The 12,949-nt window shown below is 55.5% G+C and overlaps 1 protein-coding gene across 6 annotated transcripts in view; it reads right to left on the bottom strand.

Annotated features, from left to right (window-relative positions):
• Nucleotides 1-2,180: 2,180 nt before the first annotated feature.
• The window catches only part of FAT3 (FAT atypical cadherin 3), a 270,819-nt gene continuing 260,050 nt past the window's right edge, over nucleotides 2,181-12,949 (bottom strand). For 2 of the 6 annotated variants that reach the window (XM_056115175.1, XM_056115177.1), the window contains 6 exons: nucleotides 12,006-12,159; nucleotides 9,445-10,094; nucleotides 7,360-7,473; nucleotides 5,973-6,032; nucleotides 5,067-5,102; nucleotides 2,181-4,673 (listed from right to left, as the gene is read on the bottom strand). In XM_056115175.1, coding sequence (XP_055971150.1) covers nucleotides 4,123-4,673; nucleotides 5,067-5,102; nucleotides 5,973-6,032; nucleotides 7,360-7,473; nucleotides 9,445-10,094; nucleotides 12,006-12,159 — 1,565 coding nt within the window. In that variant the 3' untranslated portion in view covers nucleotides 2,181-4,122. Of the gene's footprint in view, nucleotides 4,674-5,066; nucleotides 5,103-5,972; nucleotides 6,033-7,359; nucleotides 7,474-9,444; nucleotides 10,095-12,005; nucleotides 12,160-12,949 lie in introns of those variants that run through there. The other 4 variants (XM_056115178.1, XM_056115179.1, XM_056115176.1 and 1 more) reach the window with 3 other exon arrangements.

Genomic DNA, 12,949 nt, shown 5'->3' with positions numbered 1-12,949 from the left:
CAGGCCACCCTTCGCAGAGGTGTGGCAGGTGGCAGGAGAGTTCACCATTGGGGGCAGAAGTGACCCACTTCCTCCGGTGTCTGAAATGGAAATTGGGCACCTCCTCACCAGGCAACACACCCCTTTTGAAAAAGGGTAATTAAAACATTTTCATGAAAACAGAGAAAACCAGCTGAAAATCAGTAGAACAAAAGAAAGGCTACAGTACAATTTTAAATGATTAGAAAACATCATATTTGAATCTAAATTCTTGTGTGTGCGTGTGTGTCTGTGTGTAGTTACCTAAAAGGTTTGCAAACCAACAGCATGATGAATCAGCATTTTATACGCCCACCCCAAGTTAAAGCATCCTGATTGGCATCAAGTACAGCATCTAAAAAAAACTCTGGAAAATGGAAGCCATTATGTACAATCTCATAAACATTTTACATACCAGAACATCCATCTTTCACAAATAGCTGTTTGCTCAGGAATGTTCACGAAACAGCCTTTCAGACACAGCTGAAAAGGAACTGCTCTGTTTCCTAAACACACGAGCCACTTTCCCGGGCTGTGGCTCAGGCTTGTGAGTGTTCCTCGATGGTGATTCCAGCGTCCGCCTGCTGGGAGGAGCCATGGCACACGCTTCGGGCCACATACGCGACACACAACAGAGGACACAACCCTCCAAGGCCTCCCCTCACTGGAAGACGAACTATGGCCTTTGTGGACTATGATGCACTTATCATTATTGCTTTCGTTACTGGGCAAGAGAAGAAACTGCTTCTTTTCCTCTCTCGGAGCCAGTGAGCTCCATGCGAGCTGATGCCACAACCCAGGCGCAGCCGGAAGCTTAAAGAGACTTGGACCAGAAAAGCGCCTCGGTGTCTGCACAGAACTGAACCTGGTGAGGGCACTGACCCACCAAAATGATGAGGCTGAACAGGTGCCTCCTCCCCCTCTCCGTTTCCCTGGTTTGGAAATCAAGTCTGGACGCAGAGTGTGCGAGTCTCCTGTGAATGGTGGGTTGGCGGGGCGCTGGCTCTTCCTGCTGTCTCACGTGGAAGCACGCGTCCCCTTGGCCTCATGGATCTGCTCTTTATTCTGACTTTGACTGAGGAGACACACACTGAGAGACAGGGTGCTGGGCAGGAAGAAGTCAGGCTCTCCAAGGGCGTGCATGTGCATGACTTCCCTTCTCGGAAGTGCAGATGTTCCTGAGGGTGATTCCAAGTGAGGTCCAGGCAGGGGCGTCAGGACCCCTTGCAGGCTGTCACACCAGCCTCTGCTTGACTGCGGCCCGAGTCCTCAGACTTCACCTGGATGTCCCAAAGACCCTTTCGTGGCCTGGCAAGACATGAGCCGTGGAAGTGGCCTAGACAGAACTCAGCAGCAAAATACTCGCCCAAGAGAGTGGATAAATTAAGCAGCAATTCATTCCTTTTACAGCCCGTTTTGCATAAATACAACAGACATCGGCAGTCTTACTGCGCTTCCCAGGCCCGTGCAAACCCAGGAAGGCACCCGCCTCATTCTGTGAACTGCTTCCCCGGGGAGGCACGCGGTGCCAGGCAGGGAGACACACCAGTTGGCTGAACTGGCTTCCATGTGGCTTGTCATGGTGGAGGAGGTAGGAGCAAACACAAGACTGGTGGGGAAACAAAAAAGCCAAACAAAAACACCCCAACAGCTAATGTAATCCAAGTCCAACTGGACTTGGTGACTGGCCTGAGTTTAATTCTGTAATGATCACTCCAGCCCATTTTAGAAAATCTTCATTTGGCAAAAGCAGTGTTTTCGTAAAAATCCAAAGAATGTGGCATCTTTACCTCTCTTCCTGAGTGGTGGAGGGAGGGCTGCAAAGAGGCTGATGAGGCTTCTCCAGAGTCCTCTTTTCTAGCATGTTCCAGAGTGGGAGTGCTGGGCATCGCATGGTCCAGCGGCAGCAGGTAGACCCCACAGTGGCAGGGAGCTGCACTGGGAGGTGGGTGGGCAGATTGTTCTGAGCCCAATCGGCTGCCCCACTTCTCTCGTGACATTAATGGTCCTAGGGATCCTTCCAGCTCTCTGCCACTGCATTTACCCCACCACACCCAATCTTCCTTATAGCCCACTGGGAAATCGGATTTTCTGTGGAGTGAAAGGCATCCTACGTCTAAAGGCAGTGGATGAGGAGAGAGCCTCTGTATGTGTGTGTGTGTGCGTGTGTGTACGTGCATGCATGTGTGTGAGTGTGTGTGTGTGTATGTGTGGTGGGGGTGGGGGTATGGTGGCTGCGCAGCCTCTGCAGAGGCAGAACATGACCCAGAGGACGGTTTGCATAGCTCGGGGCAGTAGGCCATCTTCCCAGAACTTCTGTTCCTCCAGAGGCCTATGGTCTTCTCCCCAGGAGCAGCCATGTGTCGGGGGAGGGACAGAGGGTTGGTTTTACTTTGATGTCCTTTATATCACTGCATGTTTGCAAGTGCAGCAGTGACTCTGTTAGACCATTAATTCATCGTTTTCTCTGCTTGTTGCAAATGTGCTTCTCACATAATTAAACTAGTGAAGACGTAATTTCTCAAAAGCAGCCTGAGTGAGATTCATTTATTTCAAGACCACAGTGTGGGCAAGCTTCCATGAGGGGTCTGAGCGAGAGAGGCTGGGCGGTCTGGAAGTGTGTGTGAATTTGGGAAGGAAAAGGAATTTTAACACTGATCTTCAGAAACACTGACTCCTACAAAGAAGTGGGTTGAAGAAGCAGAAACAAGGGAAGTGTCTGAGTAGCTGTAACAGACTGAGGATAGTGCCACATCGGCAGAAACTGTGTACACTCAGATCTGCCACGGAGCAGATGTGCAAACGTGCATTCCCACTGTCACATGCATGGTGCTCGGTTGTCACCATGTCACCAGCTGACCCCAGCTCCACACTCTTCCTGCTGGGCTTCTCCCATGTTCTGGAGGTTTCTCCTGCCAACTTGGGAAACATGTGGCCCAAATCCACACGTACCCGGAGAGGCTTCTGGGTGGAATGAAACATTCCACGTTGTTGGAATTGTTGTTTAGTTCTGAAAAATTCTAACAAAAGACTGCATTTTTTTTTAAAAAAAAGCAGTTTTGCTTTTAGGAAATATAAATGGCAGTACCAAAGCAAAGTTAACCCAACTGGAGTAAACGGTGGCATTTGGTGTTACTCGATCAAGTTTCAGGGTAGAGCACCTGCAGGGCCGGGGCTGCAGACTCCAGGCCTCTTCTGAGAGCATCACGGCTGGGCCGGGCTCCTGCCCGAACATGGGGACTGTCCACCCGTTCCAGCAGTGGCACAAGCCAAATGATACGGACCTCTTATCTGTCACATGGAGAACTGTGATTATCTGGGTGGGAACTCGGGGAGTCTTTTCTACCCCCGAGTCTCCTCCTGTGGACAATTTGTGAATTCTGATTATGCATCTAAGTGGCTGTTGTTCTAGCGAACAACATACTAAAATACAAGCTTTTCCTGTTCAGCTTCTACTCTCACAGCAAAGCCATTCTGTCGCAGGGCTAGAGTCCGCCTAAGAGTCAGGAACGCTTGCTGGGAAACACAGATAATCACACTCCTCTCATGCTGAGACACTGACGTTCTCCCCACCCACAAATGAACCCTGAATCTCCTTGTATTGCTCTTCACGGACATTTTCCTCAGAGATCAGAAAACCTGACTCTGTGACACTGGATGCTTAACAGAAGCAAATAGGAATTACCGAGCATACTAAACATTTTATCCAAACCTAATTTTTTTTTATAGCTGAAAATCAGGCAGCTTAATTCTTTAAAAGTTGATTTTAACGGCTTCAGCCCATTTTCTTACTCATCCACTAACACGTTTCTCTTTTGCCTACGAAACTAGCTTGCATCCATAGAAACTACCTTCATTCCCCCCGCCCCACGCGACGCCGCAGTGACCCCCCAGCAGGACCCGAGGCCTGGGGGGGGCCCCACTGCTCCCTCCACACCTGGGTGCCTGTGTGCTGGTGAAGGGTGGGGCGCCCCGCAGGGTCCACGGGCCACTCCGAACTCAGGTCCGGGCCCGCCTGTTCTCTGCGCCTTGGCTTCCCCCACTGGCCAGCCCAGCCAGCGCCCGTTCGCCTTTCTCGTCAGTCCGTCCCAGGGAGCCCCGGTCCTACACCTGGGTCTGGTGCTGCACCTCCAGAAAGGGAGGATGCAGGTGGTCCCCGCCCAGCTCTGCCCCCATGTCGCTGCTGCAGTCCTGGGGCTCGTGGGGGACTGAGGTGCCCCTGCGGCTGTCTGGGGGCCGCCTGGACTCGGGACCTGGGCACACAGGCATGGTGAAAGTACTGAAGTCACAGGGGGCCCCTGCTGGGCCAGCAGGGTCGGGTTCATGAGGGAAGGCATGGGGCGGCAGGTACTGGCTGGGGTGGAAGTGAGCCCGGTGCCTGCGGCCTGGGCTCAGGCTGCCACTGAGCGGGGGCTCGTACTGCTCCGGGAAGTCCTCAGGCAGTGGTGGCGGCAGCTGGTCCCGGCTCAGGAAGTCCTCGTCGGGCGGCGGCGGGCACTCACTATCCACGTCGTAGCCCCCCAGGTAGTAGTCACTCTCCAGCTCCCGAGCGCCCGCTGCCCCAGGCCCAGTGTCCGGGCTCTCATAATGGGGCACCTCCTCGATGTCCGACAGGCGTGCGCCTGGCATCCAGTCCGATGTGTCCCAGTGATAGGCTGTGGGATAAAGGCCTCCATGTCACTCCCAGCCTTGGGCACACAGCCCGCCTGCTGCGGTCCCTTCCTGGAGTCCCCGGGCAAAGCCACATGCTGGCTAAGCACCAGGCAGGACCATATGGGAGCCCGCAGCAGTCCAGGGTCCACCCACACGTGCGGGGCCTGGTAGCCACATGCTGGCAGGGACGCATGCCATGGAGAAAAGAGCAGGCGGCAGCACCTCCCAGGAGCACGTGGGAGGCGTGGGAGGGACTCAGGTTCCCATCCAGCCCCCAGCCCCGACCCTGGAACATGCAGATTCAGACCAAAGAGGCTCAGAGGGAGGAGGAGAGGGAGGAGGAGGAAGCTGGCAGCTCAGGGAGGAGGGCACAGGCGCTGCTGGGCACCGGTCACCTCGGTTGTAGTTCTGTCCTGGGTCCATGACAGACACTGTTCAAACACAAGCAAGAGTGAGGCGAGAGCACGCGGGGTAGGACAGAGGGGCCGTAGAGCCCAGAGAGCCAACCCCCACTGTCCAGGGGAGCTGTGAGCACTGAGAGGCCCCCCACTGTTTGGGGCACTGTGAGAACCCCCTCCCCTGCAACTGTCCAGGGTGCGGTGAGCACTGAATGATCCCCCACTGTCCAGGGGAGCTGTGAGTCTCCCCCACTGTCCAGGGGTGCTGTGAGCACTGAGTAACCCCCTGCACTGTCTGGGGGCGCTGTGAGGATGGAGAGTGCCCAGTCCCCCACTATTACTGAGGAAATGGAATGTGTCCCTGACAGTCCCTGGACACACTGGGTCACTAAGTCCACATCTGTGGGTGGAGCAGCCCTTGACTAGGCCATATGGGCTCCTGCCTGAAGGGTTCTGGGGAAGAAACCCGTCTGAACAGGCTATCCTCCTCCTGGAAGGCTTTCCTCAGAGAGAGTGGCCCACATACGAGAAATAAGCTGCCTTTGCTGTCAAGCTTAGAAACTGCTCTGATCCAGGGCCAGAGAGAGCTGAGTGTTGGCTCAAGTGATACACGCAGGAGCCCAGGTTCGACCCCAGCCACCCCGGGTTGACCCTTCAACACACAGCTGGGAGTAGCCCTGGAGCACTGCCCAGCCTAGCTCCAGCACCATGAAAGGCCGATCCAGAAGCTGCTGTTGTCTCCTCGGAAACAGCGGCTGGTTAAGGTGCTGGGAACTGAACCCTAACCCTGGGTCTCACATGCAAGCACATGCCCTACTGCCGAGCCGCGACCCTGCTCCCCAAACCACCCCCATTCCAAAGAACATTCTTTACACAGAGAAGGTGAGGAAAACAAGCAAGTACCTTCATCCTCTATCGAGTCAACGACATTGTTGACAAGCTGAATGACAGTCACTATGGACGCTTGGAGGCAGAGAAGAGGATGGGAAGAGAAGGACGTGGTCAGTGATGCTTGGCAAGTCCCGTCTCTAACTTCCCACCATGCACACAGCCCCCATGGACACTGGAGTTTGCGCTCCCAGAACGGGGACACTGCGGCCACTCAGGGTGCAGAGCCAGACCACTGCATCCCGGAGATTTCTGGCCCAGCAGATGGAGACCCGTCCCACCCCTATTCTGGGGCTGAGGACTTGCTGATGTGTTGGGCAGGCTTCTGGTAAGCAAAGGTCAGCATGGGCTGTCCCTGCTAGACCTGACAGCATGCCCCACAAGGGGCACCTGCCGTGCCATGGAAACAGGAGGCGAGACTCAAAGGGTGGGGTGGACACTGGAAGGTGGGTCCAGCTCAGTGCTGCCTCCCTGACAGTGTGGACAAACCAGTGTCTGGGCCTGCTTTCATGGAGCACCCCTGAATGCTCAGGGCACTATGAATGTGTAAGTGCGCACATGCGTGCACGCACAAACACACACACACACACACACAACACACACACAGCCGAGGGCAACACCAGCTGGCACCTCTGCTTGAGGGGAGTTCCCATTCTGGGACTTTTGTGTATAGTCTGGCAGGACCAGGAGCAGCCTCATCACTCACTCCACCCCGGAGGCTGCTTCCCAGAGCCGGGCGGGCCGTGCCAGTGTCCTAGATGTGGCTGGGGCACAGCGACAGTCAATTTTCTGCTCTCTGATGCAGGAGGTGTGTGCGTGGGCCAGGCAGTCATGCCCAGAAAGGACATGTCCATAAGCTGCCCCCTCTGAGCCCTCCTTGCTCCCTGGCATGTGAGACCCACTTGCCTGCGTCCCCCCCCCCCCCAGCACCCCAGCAGAACCCACACACAACCCTCAGGATGAAAGGATGCACCCTTTTCACTGGCTTCCGGTACGTGACACTCAGGGAGCCCAGCTGGACTCTCCTAACCTGAGAGAGAGCTAAGGTCTCTCTCAACCCCAAAGCTGTGTACCCAGGGTCTGGGAGGTTCCCAGGAAGGAAGGAGGGCAGGAGGTGGATGCCCTGGGAAGGAGGCTCCCTGGGAGGAAGGAGGGCTGGAGGTGGGTGCCCTGGGGAGGGGGATCCTGGGAATGAGGGTTGAAGATGGTGCTCTGGGAAGGGGGGCTCCCTGGAAGGAGCCTTGGCTCCGACTCACCAAAGGTGGGAGTGGGGGCAACACCCAAGGTAGCCAACCTGGGTGGGTTCCTTTGCCACATGCTGGGTCCCACATGCAGCACATGTGTCGGACCCAGGCCTGAGGCGTGGGTGCCCCACGAGAGGAAGACCCCGGGGCCCACTCACCATTGTCATCCCCGGAATCTGACTGGAAGGAGCTGAGCGACTGCACCTCGGAGCTGCTGCCTTTGGTGCTGCTGGTGAAGCACGTCACGTCTCCCGCCTCATCAGCTGCCTTGTCTGTGTGCACAGTGGGAGAGAGCAGAGATGGCCCCTTCGCCTGTCTGCGCCTGCCCCGCCTGTCCAGGGCCCCTGCGGGCGCTTGGGTATGTTTAGAGAAAGCGGAGTGTACTGTGGCGGGCAAGAGCAGCCCTCACAGCTGATCCCTCCCGGGAGGGGCAGTACTGGGCCCCAGCCCCCTGGCACCACAGCTGAGCCATGCAGCGTTGACTCTGGAGAAGGACATTACAGTGGAACTGCAGGGTGACTGTGCGGGGCGTTGGCCTTGCATGAGGCCAACCTGGGTTCCATCCCCGGCACCCTGTATGGTCCCAAGTCCCAGCAGCAGTGATCCCTGAGTGTAGAGCCACAAGACCTGAGCACTGCTGGGTGTGGCCAAAAAATCAGGAAAAAAGAAGGAAAATGGGCACACATGTTTTTCAGGCAGGAATGTACTTCACTCACCCCAACTCCCTCTTGGGGAGCAAGTGCAGTTCCAGCCTTGGCTGGCTAGAGGGCAGCACCACCTCATCCTTCGTGCACTCCAGGGTGTGCTCCTCCAGCCCCTCAGGGCCACACAAAGACAGCCTGGTGCACACACACATGCACAGGTGCACTCACACACGCCCCCCCTCCCCACGCACACATACACACACTCACACACGCACACACACATACACACACTCATACACACACTCATACTCAAACATGCACACACAGATACACGTACACACATACATGTATACATACTCACACTCACACAGATGCACATACATGTACACACTCACACATACACGCACACACATGCATGCACTCGCACACACTCATACTTACACCTGCATCCACACACACACACACACAGGCATATACACTCACATACTCACATACGTTCAGTCTCACACATACACAAACACACCCACACACATGCACACAAAGATGCGCATCCCAACTTTGCTATCCGACAGGCTAAAGCACGCAAGGAAACCAAACCACATTTTGAGTTGGCAAGTGGAAAATGAGCCCAGGCCTGAGGTGCGGTGTCGCTAGTGAACAGATTGCTGGGCTAGCAAGGAAGGGTGTGTGTGCCACAGAGACTGGCAGCACTGCCTGGGGGTGGGGGGTCACTGGTCTGGGCAGAGGTGGATGCAGAGACAAAGCAGCCCAGGTTCAGGAAGGCTGCTGTCTGCTGTCCACCCTGTGGCTCCCACCCATGGGGTTCTGGTGCCCAGTGCATGGAACGGGGGAGAGCCAGTGGCTACCGACCAAGAGCAGGAAGCTGGGGTCATAGGGCAGACAGGGTGAACAGGTGCGACGCTGGGGACTCTGCCACCCCTGCCTGTCCAAAGGAAGGGAGCCTCTCCTCATTGTTCCAAGGGCCAGGCACAGCCCACTAATGAAAACAGCCCCTAAACAAACTGTTCAGCTTTCAGAATCAACACTCCTTGCATTGTGATTGTGCCCCATAGCCTGAGAGCCAACTGTTCTCCAGGACCATACACCAGCTTCCCCAGGAATTAGCTCATTTTGCCTCTGTAACTTGCTTGGCTGATCACAGCTCCTGCCACCCCTCACCCACTGTACCCACTGTCTGACTAGGAGGTAAATGCCACTTTTCTAAACTCATCCCTCACTGTCTGTGGCTGAGTTCTTTGAGACGCTAGTAGGCTAGTGGCTGCCAGATTCTTTCATAGATGCCTAATTCAGACTCTCCGAGTGTTGCTCATTTGGGTGTCATGAAACTCCCTCACACAGTGTCAGGGACAGCAGGCTGGCTGGCAGCCAGGAGGAGCAGGGACCACTCTCCCTGCACCAAGGGGCCTCACCGAGTGGCCATCTCTGCTGCGTGGACCCTCCTCTCCCTCCACACTGCACTCCCTTGGGTTGTGTCTCATTCATGGCAGCCACACCTCCATTCAGGGGTCCCCAGCCTGTGCCCAGGCCCCCTGGGTGAAAGGTGCAGGACCGAGTGAGCGGGATCCCCGGTGCACTCACGCTCGGGGCCGCTGTCCCAGCCGTTCTTGCGGATGGAGTCACAGTCCGAGCGGCAGGGCGACACGGTGGGCAGGTTGGGGGCCACGCTGCAGACGGCCACGCCGCGGCGTGCGGGGAGGATGCGTGGGGACTCGGGGTGGAAGGTGGTCATCTCCTGGTGCTCGGCGCCCAGCGCCTCGGCCGCCAGCTTGTCCAGGTGGCCGCGGGAGTCACTCTGGAAGCAGGGGGTGTAGGCCATGGGGCGCACGGGCACCTGTGGCGGCCCCACTTCCTGGTAGACGTTGCGGGGGGCTCGCAGGCCGCGGAAGGGGCCGCCGTTGCTCTTGCGCAGCAGAGCGGCCGCCGCGGGGTCCCGCACCAGCGTGGCGTCGTTGCGGGAGTAGTGAGGCCGGAAGACCTTCCTGCGCAGGGCGGCGAAGAGCGCCACCAGCACCAGGAGCACCAGCAGCACGGCCGCGATGCCCACCAGCTCCTCCTTGCCCACGTACGCCGGGCCCGCCTGGATGTCCGGCACCAGCACAGGCCGCAGCGCGCAGCGCGGGCCCACGAAGCCGCGTGTGCAGTTGCACACGAAGGAGCCGAACACGTTCACGCACGCGCCCCCGTTCTCACACTCCTCCCGCGCGCACTCGTCCACGTCCTCCTCGCACCTGTGCACAGAACACAACCCGCCATCATCTTCCGGCAGAGGAGAGGCCCAGAGATCTGGACCACTGTGCTCCGTGTGTGTGTGTGTGTGTGGAGGGGGCATGAGTGTCGGAGATGGTGTGAGTGTGGGAAATGGTGTGAGACAACATGAGTGTGGAAGACGTGAGTGTGGGATACAGTGTGAGTGGGAAGACACCGTGAGTGTGGGAGACGGTGTGGGTGTGGGCGATGGTATGAGTGGGGAGATGGTGTGAGTGTGGGGGAGACAGCGTGAGTGTGTGACGTGGTCTGAGTGTGGGAGACTGTAAGTATGGGAGACAGTGTGTGTGTGGGAGATGGTGGTGTGTTTGTGGGACATGGCTAATGTGAGATGGTACATTATGAGATAGTGTGTGGAAGATGGTGTGTGTAGGGGGGAGTTAGAGGCCAGAGTCTCTATTCCACAGGAAAGTGCTTCTCCAGGGGCCTTGCCCACAGAGCCCCCTCCCCTGTCCACCAGGAGGTAGGCAGACACAGGAGACACACTGGAAGTCACGAGTCTCCAATCCACTGGGCACAGAATTTAGCACTTTATAATTTTAGAATTGACATATATTCCATCTCTCATGGTGCGCTAAATGCCCACTGCAGGAACTGGTACCAGCCTAGGACCAATACACCCACGAAATATCTGCACAATCACAGGAAAGAGAAATAAAGACCAGTCTAGTACTTTATCCTTGACCCTCTTTGTTCTCAGAAGAACACTGTGAACCTGCATGCAGGAGAGGAAAGTCTTTTTTTTTCTGATGTTTTCATCTGGTGGTCCATCTTGTGGGGTCAGGGGAATGGCATAAAGAGGTAGGGGTCCGGAGACACAGCTACACATCTTCCAGAGTCTGCTCTGCAGAGAGCTAATGCTAATGTGGTGAGGAGGAAAGAGGATGAAAGGGTTCTAATGAATAATCCAATCAGTTCCATTCTCTTCAAAGCTTGGAGTCATTACATGGCAAGCACTGAGGTCTGATTCTTTGAGTTTAACCCCGAGAACACAGACCTTTTCCTTCTTCACTTAGCTCTACTTCCACAATTGTTCTGATCTTTTCACTTAAAAGACTCAATCACCTATATTTTCAGTAATCCACCTTTTAAAATGTACTCAGACGTCCTAATTTGAATAGATTGAGGCCAGGTCAGTCGGAAATTAGTCAGAATCACAGAGTATTTAAGAATAAATGCAGCTTTATTACTTTAAATTACGCCCAACTATTTAAAGTGGGCTAAGTATTTCCTGGGAAAGTCCTCAGGAGAATTGCTCTAATGAATGCATAAGACTGATCTGTGATTAGAATATCATACAGATATTCTCAAACCATCAAGGACAGAGCGAAAACAGGGCTCTGAGAAGGACTCAGGTGTCCCCTCTGACTCCACTCTCACTTCATTTTCTCTCACATCTTGGTGGGATACTTGGCTTCTAAGAAGCCAGGAAATGAGACAGCAGGTGTATTCAGAATTTACTGGAAATGGTAGTGCTCAGAGGGATTATCTTTGGAAGAACTGCTCTCCTAATTATAAGGGAAGGAGAGACCCTATTAAATACATGGAATATAAAAGTATGCCTTGAGAATTGTGAATGGCACCGGACCCCCCACCAGGAAGGCTGCTAGCACTGGCATCCTGAGAGCCCTCTTAGGGGAGGCGCAGCCTGCTGACTCAGTACCCCACACAACCCTCTCGCCTGTCCTGACTCAGCAGCAGCACGGAGAGACCCACATGCTCTCATACTGAGAGAGGCTGACCGTCTCACTCATGTGAAGAGGCACACACTCTCTCATGGAGAGAGGCCCACACAGTCTCCTCACTCATGTGGAGAGAGGCCCACACAGTCCCCTCACTCATGTGGAGAGGGGCCCACACAATCATGCACTCACGTGGCTCCGGTGAGACCAGCTCTGCAGCTGCAGGTGTATGAGTTTCCTATGGGGTCACAAGAGCCTCCGTTGCGGCAGGGGTTGGGGAAGCAGGCCGTGATCTCTGACTCACAGTTGCTCCCAGTGAACTGGGACTGGCAGGCGCACTGATAGCCTGGAGAGAGAGACAAGAGCTGGAGCTGGGCTGGACAATGCCTGTGCCTCATTCCCCTTGGCTGGGTTGGAGGAGACAGGTGCCCCAGATGGTCAGCAAACTGGTCATTTTGAACTTGGGACACATCTCATCTCATCTCATGCCCCTGGGGGGGTGGAGAGAGTATATGATGGTGAGGTGAATGATGCTTAGGTGCTGACCCTGGTTCAATCCTGGCACCAAACAGTCTCCCAGCTGCCAGCTGCGGCCTCAGTGAAGCTGGCATGGTGGGGTCTGACCAGCACGGCATCCCTGGACTTGCCCATTGAACCACCTGCCTGGTAGGTTGAGAATCACTGGGGGCCCCCAAGGTCTCTGAGCACCACTTGGGAGTCTCCCCCTAAGTACCAATGATATGACTCCCTCGCTCGTCTTTGAAAAGCAGCGCTGTGAAGCCTACACAATTTTTTTTCTCGTGAGAAGGGACCAGTTCCTGGGTGGAGACTGGGGCAGGAAGATGGACCCCACCTTTAGCTCTGAGTCCAGAAGAACAGGAACCCAAAGGCCGCGCTAGTCCTGCCCAGTATGACTCCTTAGTGGGAGCTGGAGTGAGCCTGAGGGGAGGGAGCTGCCCACATGAGCCTCAGTGGGTATCAGCATCTGCACCCCTTTTTTCTATCCCCTTGCCCGGTGCACTGAGGTCTAAGCGAAGCGAGTCTCCCCGGGGGCGAAGTTCACTCTTAGGATTTCCCCTTACTTCCAAGAAGGTGCTTTCAGTGCAAGGCGGTATGCAGTGAAGACTCAGAGCTGT

This window comes from Sorex fumeus, unplaced genomic scaffold, assembly GCF_029834395.1.
Source record: "Sorex fumeus unplaced genomic scaffold, SorFum_2.1 ptg000028l, whole genome shotgun sequence".
Lineage (NCBI taxonomy): Eukaryota > Metazoa > Chordata > Mammalia > Eulipotyphla > Soricidae > Sorex > Sorex fumeus.
Note: the sequence above shows the minus strand (reverse complement) of the source record. Positions and strands in the feature narration are given on the sequence as shown.